Source organism: Erigeron canadensis, chromosome 7, assembly GCF_010389155.1.
Source record: "Erigeron canadensis isolate Cc75 chromosome 7, C_canadensis_v1, whole genome shotgun sequence".
NCBI classification, from domain to species: domain Eukaryota; kingdom Viridiplantae; phylum Streptophyta; class Magnoliopsida; order Asterales; family Asteraceae; genus Erigeron; species Erigeron canadensis.
The window spans coordinates 31,700,238-31,713,400 of record NC_057767.1 but is presented as its reverse complement, the minus strand read 5'-3'; the positions used below and the strand labels follow the sequence as shown (position 1 = coordinate 31,713,400).

Below are 13,163 nucleotides of genomic sequence, written 5' to 3'. Positions count from 1 at the left end.
CTCCTTACTTTAGAGACCATTAAGGACACTTATCAATCATTCATTTTTTACTATCTCCGACCACCATCATGATCCTCCGGTGACGGCGACCACCGCCACCATGACTTACACGTGTGTAAGCTATACAACCACCATCATCTCCGACCACCACCATGATCCTCCGGCGACGGCGACCACGACCACGACTTACATATGTGTAAGCATGTGTAAGTTATAGCTTACACATGTGTAAAGGTTACACATGTGTAAAAGTTACACATGTGTAAGTTACATGTCGTTAATGGTCCCTAATTTAAGGAGTCTAAGCACCCCTAAATAAATATGCTAGTAATAACTCTGACAGTGCCTTCGTCTCGCTCGTTTATTGGAGAAAGGACAATTTTTCTCATTTTAAATGGAACTCAAGATAAACCAAACCATTTATTAAAAAATGATCATTTCTCCGCGCAATTTGATTCCTCCCTACCAAACAATAAATATGACAATTATAATTTCTCTAATTCCCGCTACTAAACACAGTAACACACCCTAACTTTATAGAGATGGTAGAAGAAGATAACAATTGAAGTTCTCAAGTTCAAATTCTTAGACATACATATTATTTATCATAATACACAAGTCAGAATAACAATGATACATTTTTTTCTACCCGTTTCAATATATTTTTCCTACACCTTAAACGTAAATGCCCAACTGGGTGCAATTGATGAGAGTCGTTTCTCGTTGATGTCCACATCCTCTCTCTGCATCTTAAAAGATTCAATCCCAGATTGAGTAATTTGGCAGCATTCACTTATGTATATGACGGATAGGAGTCGGCAACCATTACCCACAGCAAGTAATCCTTGATCACAGAGGTTTCCACAGTTGTGCACATGAAGTTTCTCCAAGTTTTGACAGTACAAACCAATCCACTCCCAACCAGGTAACCCAATATTGTCACAAAATGATAAGTTCCACTCTTTCAGCATTGGACACCCCATTGAAATTTTCATAATCAAATCATCCTTGACGAGCTTGCAGTCTCTAAAGTCGAGGATTTTAAGATTTAAAGCAAATCCTAAACCAACTCTAGCCGGTCCTAACTTATAAGGAAAAGAAATGCGTAAATACTCGAGACACCCTCCACCTACATATTTAGTAAGAGCTTTAGGATCGAACGCACAACTATTGACTTCTAGGCAATTTAAGGTAGGAGACATCCCTTGGAAGCCTATACCAATAATGTTGACACACCAAGATATTTCGAGTGTTCTAAGTTGACGACAATTTTGGTTGAGAGATAAAATCCCGATGTCGGTTATGTTATCGCACCATCCAAGATGCACTTCTTTTAAAGATTTACATGACTTTGTTAAGATTTCCAATCCATGATCACTAACAGAAGAACAACTCCATAAACTGATTGCGGACAAAAATGGACAGGTAGAAGCAACAGAAACGAGTCCTATGTCAGTGGCGTCGCTACAAAAATCAAGATAAAGACACTGCAATTTAGACCCATTTTTTTGCAATTGATATAAACCAGAATCTGAGATATCATAGCAACTTTTCAAGCACAACGACTCTAATTTCGTAAAACGATTAAACATCTTGTCAAGGGCAACAAAATCAATGCCAAAGACAGGATGAGAGGAAATTCTTGACCACGGATAGAAATTAAGTTCCAAGTGTTTACGGCTTGAACTTTGAATATCAAGAAAATAGTGACAGGCTAGTCCAAAAGATTCCTGGTCACGTTTTGAGCTTAATCTTTCAAAGATCAAATACAAAGCTTCATTAGGAAGGTCTGTCATACTCATACAAAAGCACTGCTTTTTAACATTTGCATCCATTGTCGACTTGTTGCATATAGCAAGAATAAAGCAAGCTGCCAAGCTCTTGGATATTTTGCTTAAATCACTATAACGTTTATACGAGTAGAAAACAGCCCTTACACTTACAGTCTCTACGGATTTTTATGATATAGGGCATTTTGTATAAGATAGGTTTAGTAGATCCTACATTCAAAGGTTTATGATCGCGATCGCTACCTGTTCAAACAAAAGAAAAATAGGAACGCATTAGAACATATGCATAATAATTCATATGTGTATGACAAACTACTGTGGACTGTACTTAAAGATCATTATAGATATGAAGCCCCCTCTATGTATCTAACAATAAGCTATCATATACATATACAACTCCATCATATATAACACATAAGATTTTAGTTTCCATTCATTTTAAACATCAGTACATAACCACTACAAAATATGTGACATTAGTGAAAAGTGTCTCTATGTGTCAAAAAAGTGTCATTAGAAGTAATTAAACGTGTCATTAATACTCAAACACCTATACATTGAAAATATGGGTATAGTATGGGTAAAGACTTTTACCTAGTCCACTCTTACTGCAATTTTGCAAGTGTAGCAGCCGAAAAATAAGTTTTACTTGCACTCTTTAAAAAATATCATTGACAGTTTGACACTCATATTATGTTTAAGCAAAATGTACCACTAAAAGATTTTTTTAAAAAATTCTATTTGATTTATCTACAATTTTTGAAAAGTGTCACCAAAAATAGAATTTAAAGACGCTTTTAGTGTTTCACTGAAACATCGGTTAGTATAAACTCCTAGTTGTATATTTTTTTTCGGAAATATTCAGTTGTGGAATAATATACATGGATTAATAGCAATTTCTTTTATTTCCGCAACTAGGATACTATACTACCTTAAAATCTTCTACTAGTTTATATTTGACAAGCAAAGCTAAAAGTCTTGGGCTAACAACATTTTAGATATCTTTACAATCTTGTTACAAACAAATATGTGAGAATATAACAAGAATGCCCAATCTCATTAAATACTGGGTATGGGGAAAGAGAGATAATATCTACACTTATAACTCTAGAATGGAGAAATATTTACTACAACAGTTATAACTCTAGAACTTGATTTGGAATCAACCTAAAAAATTAGAAATATTTGCTTGTAAGTAATTAGTGGAATTTGTGCTTTGTGTGGTGCTTTTGATGTTTGCAGTGAGAGCACATTGACATTTTGTAATTGCCAAAATACATAAGTTACTGTTACTTGGCTAGATATTAATTATTATTACTTCTCGATATCGAATTATGAATACAAGAAATGGGACAACAGTTGCACTTGTTTTGCAGGCAAATTTTTGTTTTTAAAGTTAGCAAGTCAACCCTCGACCAGCTTTGACCTGTACTCGTTTGACCTGCTTTCGTAAAATGACCCATTTTGACCTGTTACCCAAACCCACCTGACCCACCCAATTTGCCATGCCTAAGAATTTATAAGAATGTCACCTAAGTTGAGATGGGCTTATAAGGTGTTACTCAAATCGAGTATATGTATAGGCATTATGTATTTACTCAAATCGGAGTGTGACAAGAACAATGCAACCCCAGTTGAATAAGCTGATCAAGTTTACCCTAATTGAGAAAATAGAAAAAGACAGGTAATAATTCAATCTTAAATTACAGATTACTAAAAACCCTAAAACACTGGATATGAAGCTATATTATTCAGTTGATATTTAAACAAATTAAAACAAAGAAAAAGAAATAGAAGTGAACTAGTGATAAAGTGGTTGTTGATTTATGATACCTTTATCTGCCGTGCTCTGATTCTCGTAATGTGTTTTTCTTTCATATGTATAGGTGTGTTTGTAATACAGGTTTTGATTGGCTGTAATTTCTACTAATGATAAGGTGTTTAGTAAATACTAGCATGGTAACCGCACGTTGCAGCGGATACCATTGACAATGCGTTCGATGTCATGATTATCAAAAACAATATCAGTGAACAATTAATTAAGCGAGATACCATGATGATACCGTAGCGTCAATATCAACCAACAGTAACAAAAAATACACGTATTAACAATATTAGTGGATATTCAATTCAAGTGAAATTGTGAAAATAGTTTAAATAGGAATGCATTTTAATTGAAATAAAGGAAGGGCATTCTTGTACATTCGTATGGTTACATTTCAACATTTGATGAGAAAGGGTGCTATTTCTTTTATATAATAGTATAGATAATAAAGTATACTCTCCTAATAGCTCAATGATTGGGCACCAATTTTTTGACGATGGATGTCTCAAGTTCAAGATATGTGAAGAACATTTTAACGTATTTCACAAATAAAATCCTCTAGTGAAGCAGGTTTGAGTTCTGCAAAGGTGACATGGTTTTATCCCAATTAAATGATGTGTCTTCGGGCGGTTTAGTTGGTGTTTCTCCTCCTACTAGGTATTGAGGGTGAAGGGGCTCTCTAGCTCATGTAAACGAGCATGGTACCTACGCAATGCGGCGACGATAACGACGACGGCAATTTAGTGGTGTTGGTGATGAGTGGTGATGACATTGACAATTGGTGTCGAGTAGTGTAAGTTGATGTAAGGATAATAGTGGAAATATTTTATGAGATAAAGACTTAGAAATTAGAATGTAATTTACAAAGATAAAGGTTTATTGTGTATATTAATTCATTAAGGGCTAATTTGGTAATCTCTAATAACAATTTCCATAAGAGGTGTTTATTAAGTACAATTTCATACTTTCGTATGTAACTATTGTGTAACACTTTTTATTTTTATAGGTGTAGATAATCTTTATAAAAAAATATATATAATATAAAAAAGTGTTGAATTTCTTAAGTTATTTAAGGGTAGTTTGGGAATATTGAAAAAAAAGTGTTGAATTTCTTAAAATAGGAAGGTCAGTTTGTTTTATATATAATGGACGGAGTTTGGTAATGATGGACGACCGGGATGGTTATTGACGGAAATAAATTGGGTGGGTGTTGTTTTGGTATATAAAAAGAGAGAGTATTTTGTGTGTGTGTATTGTTTTGGCAGAAAGAAAGAGAGAATAAGGTATTTGTATTTTCTTTTAAAAGGAAAGGTAAGTTGGTAAGTTTTTATGTCCCAAAATTTATAAACTTTCAACACAAATAATCTTGAACGAACACTTCTTGTGTCTAATGCTGACCATAAAAAATTAAAAATTCTAGGGACTATATATGACATCTATCAAGAATGAAAGGTCGTCAATGATACACTTACCAAACTAACAATAAGCCCTAAATTGTGTAGGGTTTTTTGTGGGTGCTGAAAGCCATAATTTTATTTCTCCACTGCCTGCCTCTGTAGTCACCCCCACCCATCAGCCATGGTAAATTTCTCTCATTTTTCTGATATAATAAATATATATATATAATTATTATATATATACTATATAGTGATTCTTAAATATTTTAGCAGATGATGTTATATTCTTTTCTTGGTTATGTAATTACATTATTTTTGTGTATATTGATAGTTATATTAGCTTCTTCTTTTTGGGCTTACATTAAATTAAAATCTATTAATAATTTCTGGGGTTTGGAGAAATAAGATCAATTTGATGTGGGATTATGATTTTATATTTTTTTCTGAAAACAGTCAGCCAAAAAAAGAAGTTAATCAAAGGTGATTAGGCTAGCTTATTTACAAATGCTTGCTTATTTTGGCTAATAAGCTCATAATTTGTTTGAGTGAAAACAGAGATAGGCTCATAAGCACCTTAAAAAAGCTTATAAGCCAAAAAGTCAAAAACCCTCATAAAATTGATAGTAGGACTTAGGTTTTTAAGACATGATGGGATGCCTTTTTTTTAGTGTACTATATTCTTGGCGTTAAAGTCTGCTTTAGAGGAATTGTGTATATCGATGTTGTTTACATTTAGCTGTTGTTAATTTCTCATTCAATGTATATTTTTATAGCATATATAGCTGTGTAACACTTGACTGATATTGATGTTTTAAAACTTGATTATATATCTTTTTTGGGTACATTTATCTGGCTTTGATGGTTTCGTTACAATTAAATGATTGTTGGGATTTTGGATTTTGCAGTAAAGTTATCTAAGTATGCTTATTATGAAACCACTGATTGTATGTTCTTGTTATTGAAGTTACAATACTTAATTCTAAAAGTGCACATCTAAACACCCTATTAGTCAGCAGTTTAATCCGTTTTGTAACTTGCATAACGAGTTTATTTCTTGTGGTATTATTCTTGGAAGGCCTTTGTTAAAGCACAAAAGTCGAGATCATACTTCAAGAGGTTTCAAGTCAAGTTTAAGAGAAGGAGAGGTAAGACCGTAAGATTACATGTCTTTTAGTAATTGGTACGTCTTATATTTAGTTACTGAATTCTATTTTACTCCCCATTATTGATGCAGAGGGTAAGACTGATTATCGTGCAAGGATCCGTCTGATCAATCAAGACAAGAATAAGTACAACACTCCTAAGTTCCGCTATGTTGTGCGATTTACGAATAAGGATATTATTGCACAAATTGTGTCAGCTAGCATTGCTGGTGACATGATTCTTGCATCTGCTTATGCTCATGAGCTGCCTCAATATGGACTTAAAGTTGGACTTACAAACTATGCTGCAGGTATTGTTTTCCCGCCATTTAAAATTCTTTGATATAATGAAAAGTAGACTGAATTTTGGTTTTCAATTTAGCTTATTGTACTGGACTTTTGTTGGCTCGTCGAGTTTTGAAAAAGCTTGAGATGGATGATGAGTATCAGGGAAATGTTGAGGTATACAGCATCGATGTTGTTTTTTAACTACAGTATTGAGCTTTTATTCCATGGAGTGGTTGTTAATCAAGTGATTTTCTGGACAGGCTACTGGTGAAGATTTCTCGGTTGAACCAGCAGAAAGCAGGAGGCCTTTCCGTGCTCTCCTAGATGTTGGTCTTATCCGCACAACCACTGGCAATCGTGTTTTTGGTGCCCTCAAGGTATATGTTTTAATATTGTAATTGTAATAGTTTTTTTACATTTAGCTTTAGTGGTGTAATAAAACATATTCTTACTAGTTACTACGTTTCTGCAAGGAGAAACCTAGTACTCATCTGTTATTTTTTTTATTTAATCCCAAATGGTCATGTGTTTTTTCAAGAAAAACACAGATTGGTGTATTAGTAACATAAATTTGTAATTGTGTATTATTCATCTTTTTTGTAATTGTATATAATTCATTTTTTTTTTTTACAAATATCAACGAAAAAGAAATAAAACCAACAGTTTGAAGGTCAATCAAAACTAACATCGTCTTACCTCTTATAAAGCTTACCTGTTATGACTCTAATCATTTTACAGGGAGCACTTGATGGTGGAATCGACATCCCTCACAGTGATAAGAGGTTTGCTGGATTCAACAAGGATGGAAAGCAACTTGATGCTGATGTTCACCGCAAATACATATACGGGGGACATGTTGCTTCCTACATGAGGGTAGGTAACTCATGTCCACACAATCTTTATCATAAATGTCATGTAAACTGATATCAAAGCAAGTAAATTAGTCTCACTGTGCTTCAAAACTGAATATATACTTGAATTGATGCAGACTTTAATGGAAGATGAACCCGAGAAGTATCAGACACACTTTTCTGAATACATAAAGGCTGGGGTTGAACCAGACAACATTGAAGAGATTTACAAAAAGGTTCATGCAGCTATTCGTGCTGATCCTAGCCCAAAGAAAACTAAGAAGCAGCCTCCCAAGGAGCACAAGAGGTAACAATTGTTCTTTTTCTGTTTCCTTTTTTTTACTTGAGGTGGCAATCTTCACCAATTTACTTATGAATGGGTTATCTCGGATTATCTTTTATTCTTCAAGATTAAATGCTCTAAAAGAAATAGCTTTGAAAGTAAATGTGTCACATGGCTGAAAGTCTGTGAAGTGTTCTATCAATGTAGAAGACCTAATAATTTTATTAAGATAATTAGATTATCAGTGGATAATTTAAGTATTATCGTTATATATTGGCACCATATATAAAACTTTGAAACTTATGGACAATAGTTCTTTTTTGGTCAATCCAACACTACTGATACCAACAGTTTGTTCGTTTTGACCTGAAACCAACCCGTTACTCAACCTCTAGTACACATCTTTATGCAAACAGGAAAGTGTGCAATGATACCACTTGAAAGCTTGTATTTTTTGAGTATCATCTTATTGGGTGTTGTGTTACTTGTGCTAGATATAACCTGAAGAAGCTAACTTATGATGAGAGGAAGCAAAAGCTTATTGAGAGGCTGAATGCTTTGAATGCTGCTGCTGGAGGCAATGATGAGGATGAAGACGAAGACGAGTGAAGATCTAGTTATGGTTTTCTTGCGTGTTGGATTATTTAGAAAGAAGATGAGAGTTTGGCGACTTCAGTTTTGTTGGTTTTTGTTAGTCCGGGAACATATGTGATATGTTGAATGTTCAATATTTTCTTAAATTGGCTAGTACTTTGCTTCCAGATCCTGGTGCCTTTTTTTTAGGCTTATGTTGAATACAAATGGGATAAGAATACAATTGGGATCTATAATACAAACAAAATTATTCAAGGTTGAACTTAAATACTTGGTAGGTCATAATTGTGGATTAATTAAAGGGTCTTAAGATAAAACTAGCAAACCAATTATTTCATTTACGCATTTCATCAAACAATGTCTTCAAATTCGGATACATAATCTCTACTTCACAAGCTTAGAGAAGTACTTGCTAAGTTGCAATGATTTTAAGAATACCTAACTCAAAAGTCATGTATATACACTTTCCGTCTTTCCTAAAGAATCAACCTTAAAGCCGGAAAATTTGTTCATCATATTTGCTCTACATCATCATTGAAAAATAAACAAAAAGATAAAATATATACAACAAAATTTGGATTTTCAGAAATTGTATACAAATTCGCACTTACTAATCATTATTCAATCACAGAGTAATTAAATTTATTACCTTTCTCTTATCCTTGTATCATAGCATAATTGATGGCATTAGCTCCATCCAGCTCTAAACTTCGCACATCACCATTTACCACTAATGACTTGAGATTGGGTGTTTCATGGATTCCAGGTCCCCATATCTTCATGCTTCTACAAAATTCGATTTTAACATCCACCAAAGATGGATATTTGATGCTACAGTTTTTACTCCCACCCGAGTAGAAGCTCTTGAGTCCCCATGCACCATTAAGGGATATTTGGGCAAGGGAAGGGAACATAATGACATTTCTAGATTTATCATCTCCGCCCCAAATCACTGCCTCTAAGTTTTTACAATTCTTAATTCTCAATTCCTTGAGATTGAAAAGGCCTTGTGCTGCACCCATTGTGAATACTTTTTCTAACTTATCACAACTTGTTATATGAAGAGTGACTAGGTTAGTAAGATTGATATATTCATCTCGGCATTTCCATAGCACCTCCAAATTAACTAGATCTATCAGTTCAAGGTGTTTTAGTTCTTTGAAATACTTTTCCTCTGTTTTCCTTTCATCCCCATCACACCTTTTTGTACCATCATCCACTAAGCATGACACATTACGACAATGCTCCAATTGAAAATGCTCTAACTTCTTGAAACCTTCCTCATATAGGGTCGGCATGAGATTATTTAAGTTTCTAGTTCCATATAGATATATATGAGGCTGACTGTCTTCAATCAGTTTCTTTAACCACCTTGGTAATGGAATCACAAGGTGTTTACAATCAAGCGTTAGATAACGATCTGACCTCCTGATCTTATTGCCCCGATGGAAACCACCTATCTGTATCACAAATCCTTTCAATTTTTCAGAATTAAAACCTTGTCCGTGAGCTGGAAAATCATCAATCTTTGGAACCGTTAAGTCCAAGTATGTGAGTTTTGACAAACTCATTACCTCAACGATACAATCAGAAGCTCCAATGAACTTCAACTTGAATTCAATACATAACTCTTCCAATCTCCAGAGCGCTGATATAACACCTTCTGTTATGTGAGATAAATTCCAACAATCATGAACTTGAAGCACCCTCAAGTTTACTAACTTGGCAATCTCTTTAGGAATTTCAGAGATTCCAGTTTCATTCAGAATTAAAATCTCAAGGTCTTGTAACTCCCCAAGCATTGAAATTTCACGTAGAGTTTCATTTCCACGAAGATCGAGCGTACGAAGTTTTTTCAGGAGTTGAAAGGATTGTGGCAAGGATTCGATACTATTCCATGAGATATCTAAAACCTTAACTTTTTTCATGCACCCAATGAATTCACCCGAAATCATTGATAAATGGCGATTGCCTTGTTCAAGGAAAATTTCAAGGTGTGGTAAGTTTACCTTATAATCAGGAAGTTTACGAATCTTATTATGAATAATTGAGATTCCTGTATATGCTTCTAAGCTTGTGTCTCTTGGTAGCCATTCAGTTAAACCCTGCCCAGCTTTCACCAAAAACTTGTTATTGCCTTCGGATGCAATTAGCAGTGCCACATCACGAACAACATCATGCATTTTGGTACAGCCTTCCTGTTTGCTATTTAATAACAAGCCCGACGAAGTGAGGGTATTCACTGCATTCCGAACCCTACCTCTGGCATCCTCTATGCTATCCAGGTCATTAAACTTTTCTAAACCCACCCCATAAAATACCAAGTCTTCGAGTGAAACATTAAAGTCTTCTTCCCACAAACTACAGAGCAAGAAGCACGACTTGGCTTCTTCACTTTTAAGATAGTCATAGCTTAGCTTCAAATGAGTAAACGATTTCAGTATCTCCTCATCGATATCCAATGGTACATGTTTCTGCAGTTGAGTAAGAGCCCAGTTCCACGATTCGATGTTTTCATCTTTCAAAGCATTTCCTATGGCTTGAATGAGCAATGGCAATCCACCACATTCTTCAACAACCTTCAATGCAACTGGATTCAAATTGGCATCGGTCTCCACTTTTTCGCCAACCACACGTTTAAAAAGAATCCATGCCTCTGCTGTTGGCAAAGGGTCTACATAAATTATACTTTGAGCATTCATATTCTTGCATACTTTTCTATCTCTAGACGTCAGCAAAATCTTACAATTCATGTATTCACTTCCACATGGAATGCACAATTCTTCCAGATTTAATTTCTCCCAGACATCATCTAATATGATTAGAATATTGTCCCCTTTCATTATTCGCTTCGTTGCATATTCAATATCTTTTTTAATCTTCTCAACATCCACCTTTTGTGAGATGGTTGTAAAAGCAACATCAACAAACATACTAGTCTTCTTAAATCTTGCAGCAACTTCCAGGGCTAATGTCGTTTTCCCTACGCCTCCCAACCCATAAATTCCAGTTATTTGTATGCTATCATCTTCTAGAGACTTAATGATATCCCCCAAAGCTGAATTGTGGGTATCAAGATCATCAAGATTTTTTTTTTGATAAACATCTAGTGGTCCAGGTGGAGGAGTTTCAACAGAGACACAACTTTCATAAGCGCTGCTACGTGCTTGGAGCTGCAGTAGAGAAGGAGCCATCTTTGTTGCAGTCTTACCATAATGATGAAGTGTTCCCCAGTTACCACACAAACCTATTTTGCAGCAGGTCTTATTGGCATTAGCTTCCCTTTGAAGAAATTCGCCTGCCTTGGATAATTCAGTGTCTACCTCCTTCACCCAGTCTTCCACTCCATAAGAGAGTTTATCTCCTTTATGGATGGCTATATCTACCAGTTCTTGAACCTTCCCCCTCCTAACTTCGAGTTCTTTAGCTTCACGTCTGAAATTTTCAACATATTCTGAGCAGTTCCACATGTACCCAATCTCTTTTTTAACCACAACAAACAATGAGTCCACTACTCTTTCAGCAACTGCAGTACCAATCTCGGCCATTTCAGATTGCTTTTTTATATAGTGGGTTGGATAAACAAGTACCAACAGATGATGATATAGAAAGATGATGTGAAGATTATTAGATGGTTTCGTATAAATTTGAAAAGTAACAAAAAGATGAACACAGGATCAAATAGAAGAGTAGTTATAACTTGATGATTTTAAGGAGCAAATTAAGATTGTTTATTGTTTGCTTATAGTATAATAGTAAACAAAATGATGAACAGATTGAGGATGAAACAGAAGAAGAGTTATGAATTGGGCTGATTAGTTAAGGAGCAAATTAAGATTGTTTTTCTAACCACATCTCAACAACATGGTCTTTCTTTAAAAATAAATTAATATGAAGCAGGTAAACGACTAGCTGTCCTAAATCTTTTTAAAATTGTTTCATTTTGGACTTTGAGCTATTAATTAGAACAATTATTGAACCCAATAATGCAATATAGTTTTTCTTAAACTGGATATTAGTTGTATTTGGGGAAAACCCGTGTGAGGCACGAAATGGATAATAGTTTATTGTCAACATGGAGTAGTGTGGTGAAGAACAAAAGAGGGGTGTTGCAAATGTGAGTAAAAAATCAAAAGAAATTAGGGAATTGAGTTGAGGTGAAGTATGTTTATATGAACAAAAGGAAAATGGTTCATACGCAATTAATGTCTGTAATGTACAAGTAAACCAACTAAAGAGCAGGGTGAAAATATGGCTACTGTCTTTGTAACTATAATGTGTAAGTATAACTTTTTGCAGCATAACGTTTATACATGCATTGATATATATAACTAATATTTGTGTCACATAAATGATGTTCAATTTACATAGACCAAGCAAATAGATACAATCGTAGTGGTAGTGCATGCAATGCTATGTTTAAAGTTCAATAGTGTCATAGGTGTTCAAAAAGACTATCTGATGGGAGAAGGAAGAAGGTTAAAGGATTGAATCATGTAATGAATTTGGATGTAGAGTGACTGAGGTAGGTTGTGAAGATGGGAGCCCCAAAAACGAACAAGTCTGCTGGGACGCAACAGTTAGTAAGGTTGCTGGAAAGAAAACTTGAAGTTACAAAGGAGGAGATCGATGATGTTAGCAAAAAACCCAACTGCAAGCAGGTTCGCGGTTCTTGAACACACCCGAGCCAACAAAAACACCATCACTTCCCAACAACATCATCAGAGCTGCATCAACTGGAGTACTCACACCACCTGCAGCAAACTGTACCACTGGGAGCCTCCCAGTTGCTTTGTCTGCATCACCAAATCAGACGGGGCGGTAATTTTCTTTGGAAAAGTGAACACCTCGTCATTGTCCATAATTGCCAGAACCCTAATAATGTCGCTCATCATAGACAAAATTATTAATAGTTGTAAATTATGATAAAGAGTGGCTGACATGGTTTCCTCGATTTACACAGTGCAAGTTGAGGCAGCGAGCTTTGTACATT

At 34.9% G+C, this 13,163-nt stretch overlaps 3 protein-coding genes across 3 annotated transcripts; 1 reads left to right on the top strand and 2 right to left on the bottom strand.

The window, feature by feature from the left end:
• Positions 1-562: 562 nt before the first annotated feature.
• On the bottom strand, positions 563-3,694 carry LOC122608362 (F-box/LRR-repeat protein 12-like). The gene is made up of 2 exons (XM_043781457.1): positions 3,624-3,694; positions 563-2,033 (listed from the first exon to the last, which is right to left on the bottom strand). Exon 2 carries the CDS (start codon positions 1,833-1,835, stop codon positions 669-671), a length of 1,167 nt encoding a protein of 388 aa, XP_043637392.1. The 5' UTR covers positions 1,836-2,033; positions 3,624-3,694; the 3' UTR covers positions 563-668.
• A 1,403-nt stretch (positions 3,695-5,097) lies between these two features.
• LOC122606901 (60S ribosomal protein L5-like) lies at positions 5,098-8,337 on the top strand. The gene is made up of 8 exons (XM_043779787.1): positions 5,098-5,196; positions 6,088-6,157; positions 6,247-6,465; positions 6,537-6,616; positions 6,703-6,819; positions 7,181-7,315; positions 7,431-7,600; positions 8,071-8,337. Exons 1-8 carry the CDS (start codon positions 5,194-5,196, stop codon positions 8,183-8,185), a joined length of 909 nt encoding a protein of 302 aa, XP_043635722.1. The 5' UTR covers positions 5,098-5,193; the 3' UTR covers positions 8,186-8,337.
• Positions 8,338-8,826: 489 nt separating this feature from the next.
• LOC122609315 (probable disease resistance protein At4g27220) lies at positions 8,827-11,718 on the bottom strand. The gene has a single exon (XM_043782367.1). The coding sequence runs from the start codon at positions 11,716-11,718 to the stop codon at positions 8,827-8,829; it is 2,892 nt and encodes a 963-aa protein (XP_043638302.1).
• Positions 11,719-13,163: the final 1,445 nt, after the last annotated feature.